A 4471-nucleotide genomic window follows, 5' to 3' on the forward strand; every position below is an offset into this window, starting at 1 on the left:
AAGATCAAATGTCCTATTGCCTTTGGATGCCAGATTAAAGCAACCCCACCTACTCCTTCTGTCATGAGAGCCCAGGAGCCATCTCCCACTGAGCCCCACCCTCCTTCTTTCTTCTAGCTTGGTTCATAGTGAGAATGCCCAAATCAGTATGATTCACCTTCTCTAGCATTATCTGTGCGTCCTTGGGCAGGTTACTGGACCTCTCTGTGCCTCTGTTTCCTCATATGCAAAATGAGAAGGTTGGATAAATGGCCTCTGAGGGCCTTTCCATCTCTACGCTTATGATGCTGTGATGTTCTGATCCTCATGTCCACCCCTGTCTGGTGACCACTGGACAAAGGGTTTCCAGTTAGCAAACCGACAGCTGAGTTAACATTCACACAGTCTAGAAACTGGCTTTTCAGCCCCCTCTGCCCGCTTTTCTGACATTCTGTCATGATCACTGCAGAAGGGCACACGGGACACTTGTATTTGTCCCTCTTTTACCACTTGTCACGGCCAAAGGATTCACCAGCAAGTGGCCAGCCTTCTGGTCCTCACTGGCCTCTGGAACTCTACTAGAACCCTTCCGAGTAAGGTAGAGCCTGGCCAAGCTTGTGCCCATCTGGCAGAGCCTCGGAGAACCCAGGTCACCCCTGGGCCATGCTGAGACGCTGGAGGACTCCTTGCCAATTCAGAACACAGGCCGGACGAAGCTTTGCAGCTAAGGACTGCCAGGTCAGGCTCACCCCTGTGCTCAGGGGGTGGTCTCCCCTCCCTAGCCCAGGGGAAAAGGCCCTGAGTATTCATGCCAAACCCCTGCCCATATCTATCTCCTGCCCTAGACTGAGCCTCATTCTCTCATATACCACACATACACACACACACCACATAGAACACACACACACATCCCATACATACTGCACACACATATACCACACACACACCCCACATAAACACACACCGTATATATACCACACATACCATACATATTCCACACACACACAGAGCCAGGCACCAGGTCCTGAGCCTGTCCTGGCTCCTACCTCCCCAGACACTACCTAAAATCATCCCAAAACAGATGAAACAAACATCCTTCTGGGGTCAGCAGGACCATCGTCCTATCAGATAGTCTGGGGAGAGGCCAGAGGCAGAGGCCCTGTTCAGGCAAGGGCTCCATTCAGGCAGAGGCTCCATTCAGGCAGAGGCCCCATTCAGGCAGAGGCCCCTTCAGGCAGAGGCCCCATTCAGGCAGAGGCCCCATTCAGGCAGAGGCTTTATTGCGGTCTTGCCAAAGACAAAGCAAAGGTTTAAATAACAGAAATGGGGCCTTGTCTGGGGTAGGTACTCAATCCATGGGGGTTGAATTTCATGGAATGAAACGGAACCTGAAGCCAAGTAAGCTTCCTCCAGGCCCCTCTCCTCAGGGGTGTCTCTTCTGCCTGTGCTGCTCTTCCGCATGCCAGGCACTCCAGCCCCCATGGACCAGGGCCCCCCAGTCCCCCCGGCCACATGCTTCTAGGCTCAGGGTAAAGGGGCGCCCTCCTGAAGCACTCACACAAGCAGGTGGGCCCAGCAGCCTCCCCCCAAGGTCCAGGCGCCAGGGCAAGCCAGCCACAGAGACTCTTCCCATCCCCAGCCATGTCATGAGTCCTGTGGCTGTGGTCCCTCTGGGGTGGTCCTCCCAGGCCAATGGGCTCCTGAGCTCATCATGGGGTCACTGGCTGAGGGAAGGTGTGAGGGGAGCCTTCTTGGGCTCATGCTCTGAAGGACCTGCAGACAGAGGACACACAGTGCTGGGGCAGGGCCAGGAGGGCCCCCATTATTCCAGCTGCCCCTCCCCACCCATACTCTTACCCAGCCCAGCCTCCCTTCTCCTCCCTGCCTCACCCGCACTCCCCCTACTCAGCTCCCAAGCCTGTCTCACTCTCTTGGTCAGCCGCAGCTTCTGGTCCCTCTAAGATGTCATCTGAGCCATCCCATCCTGAACGGGACAGGAAAGTTTGGTTGGGAGAAGGGGAGGCCAAAGGAAAGAGTGATGAAAAAACCAAAATGGGAAAGGAGGCAGGGACAAGGAACGAGAGACCCGGCAAGTCCAGAGAGGCCCAGCTGGGGCTGCGGGGAAGGAATGTGGCTGTCTCACCTCCGGTTCCAGAGCTGGGTGCCCCTAAAGGCCCAGGGCGACGCTGACGGAAACGCTGGCGGGGGGAATCCCCGGGGCTGAAGGATGCAGAGCCCCGGACCACAGGGAGCCGGGAACTCAGCCTCCTCCGCTGCCCACCTGACGAGGTGTCATCCCGAAGGCAGAGAGAGCTCTGGGCCCTGCGCATAGGCCCTGGGGAAGCTAGAGCAGGAGAAAGGCAGAGCGATGAGGAGCAGGATCGCAGAGTAGGGAGAGGGCCAGGTGCGAGGAGAGAGCAAGAGATGAGGACAAGGAGCCAGGGTACCACCCAGCCTGGGCACCTGGACCCAAAGCGTTTCCTTCCCCACTCAATTCAATTCCACTGAGCACCTGCAGGGCACCCAGGCCTCTCCGGTGAGGATGATGATGATAAGAACTTCCAAAATTTATTGGGAATTGACACAAATCTCCAAGGCTGAGAGCCATTCTCTTGAAGAACTCAATCTCCCTGAAGGCAAGAACTGCTTCAGCACCTACAAGAGTGCCCTGCACCCTGAAGTAGGTATTTCATGGAATGTTCATGGAATTAAATTAAATAGATTAGCAGCCAAAGGAGATGAACAGTTTTCAAAAGAAGAAATACAACCATAGGAAAGACAGCTTCAAATCATGAGTAATAAGAAAAGGGCAACCTAAATCATCTCTGTGGTTTCTCCTCACACTCCCTCAAATTGGCAAAGATGATAAAATATAGAAACAATCAATGTTGGAGGGGCTGTAGAAAGACAGGCACACACTAATATGGAGTTGGTGGCGCTGTGAATTGGTCCAACCATTCTGGGGAAAAAAAAAACTGAAAATATACTAAGAAAGTGAATATACCATTCATGCCCTTTGGTCCCACAGCACATAAGTCCCTTGAGGGCATGGACTATTCAATTTTTTTGTGTCTGGATCCCCAGTGCCTTCTGGGATTAGAATGTGAGCTACAGGGCAGCTGTCGCCCTTTGCTTTTCTTTGTATCCTTAGTGCTTATAGTAGGTGCCTAATAAATGTTCGTTGACTGACTCCAGTGCCTTGCATGTAATAGGCATTTAATACTTATTGGATGGAATTGTACTGACATAATCCAATGATCCTACAACCAGACATTGACTCCAAGTCGGTTGAAGATAGAAAGGAAGACACTAATATAAACCAAAATATAACTACCACCACTTTGGGGGGGGGCAGTAATCAAAAATGCAAACAAATAAAAACAAGAAGCAAAGTAGGTGTCCGCTGAAAACGCAACGAATGGCTGAACAAAACATGTTATGTGGATGTCATAAAGTAGCACAAGGGCATATAAAGAAATGTTAAGAATTCAGAGAAGCATAAGAAGACTGATATGAACTGATACAGAGGGCAGAATCAAGGTGGTGGAGTGAGAGGAAGCCTTTTTTATCTGGCTTACCCAGCACTCTTCCTCCGCACTGACCTAGAAAATTCACCAGACCAAATTCTGACCAGGAAAGCCAAGAAGAAGTCACAATGAGTCATTTTCAAGCTCAGGGAGGCTTAAAGAGAGAGAAATCTACAGACACTAGGGACTGGGGCTGGCCAAGAGTGCACATAGCAACAGCAGTAGGTATTATTCCAGTGCACAGGGATAGAAAAAGGTCCAAGACAGGGCATGAGGGCAGGACATCAGTGCAGAAAGAGACTTCCACCAAAAATTTTTTTAAAATCTTATTTAAAATTTGTTACATGTAATTGGGAAACAGTGAAATAAATAAAGATTTTTTAAAAGAGATTTCAGAGGATCCTGAACTATCACTAGGTGAAAAAACAGGTGCCATCTGGAAGCTCTGTCACCCAACACCCAATCCTGGATCACAGATCCAGGGCAGAGAATAGTGGTCCCAGTCTCAAGGGAGCAGGAGCCCTCGCTATGTACTGAGCAAGGAATAAGTTCCAGAATCATAGGTGAAGGACAGTTCTAATCTTTAACCCAGCACAAAAGCCTGCAACAGAATAAACCAAGGCAGGAAGCCAAGACCAAGAGAGCCAGCAGCTCAGTCACTCTGAACCTGCAGAATAGTGACTGAGTCCAGCAGCGGTCTACGGAAACTCAACCACATACATGCCAGCAGGCCCAAATCTGGGTCAGAAATTTGCAGAGCTCAGAGTAGGAGGGCAGTGAACAAATCTCTCCCAGGATCACACCACTTTGAAGGCTTGCAGGTGCCAGCCCAAGCTGTGAAAGCAGCAGAAGAATATAAAAGAACAGAAGCTCTGGCCAACTACACACACACACACACACACACACACACACAGACAGACACACACACACACACACACACACACACACACACACACACACACACA

At 50.8% G+C, this 4471-nt stretch overlaps 1 protein-coding gene across 2 annotated transcripts in view; it reads right to left on the reverse strand.

Annotated features, from left to right (window-relative positions):
- Positions 1 to 1225: 1225 nt before the first annotated feature.
- The window catches only part of CCDC88B (coiled-coil domain containing 88B), a 26909-nt gene continuing 23663 nt past the window's right edge, over positions 1226 to 4471 (reverse strand). Inside the window, exons 25-27 of one of the 2 annotated variants that reach the window (XM_027856259.1) lie at positions 2123 to 2323; positions 1907 to 1963; positions 1226 to 1752 (exon numbers count right to left, since the gene is read on the reverse strand). In XM_027856259.1, the coding sequence (XP_027712060.1) occupies positions 1697 to 1752; positions 1907 to 1963; positions 2123 to 2323 (314 nt within the window). In that variant the 3' untranslated portion in view covers positions 1226 to 1696. Of the gene's footprint in view, positions 1753 to 1869; positions 1964 to 2122; positions 2324 to 4471 lie in introns of both variants that reach the window. The other variant, XM_027856260.1, reaches the window with a different exon arrangement.

The sequence above is a fragment of the Vombatus ursinus genome, unplaced genomic scaffold, assembly GCF_900497805.2.
Source record: "Vombatus ursinus unplaced genomic scaffold, bare-nosed wombat genome assembly UNPS02011369.1, whole genome shotgun sequence".
Lineage (NCBI taxonomy): Eukaryota > Metazoa > Chordata > Mammalia > Diprotodontia > Vombatidae > Vombatus > Vombatus ursinus.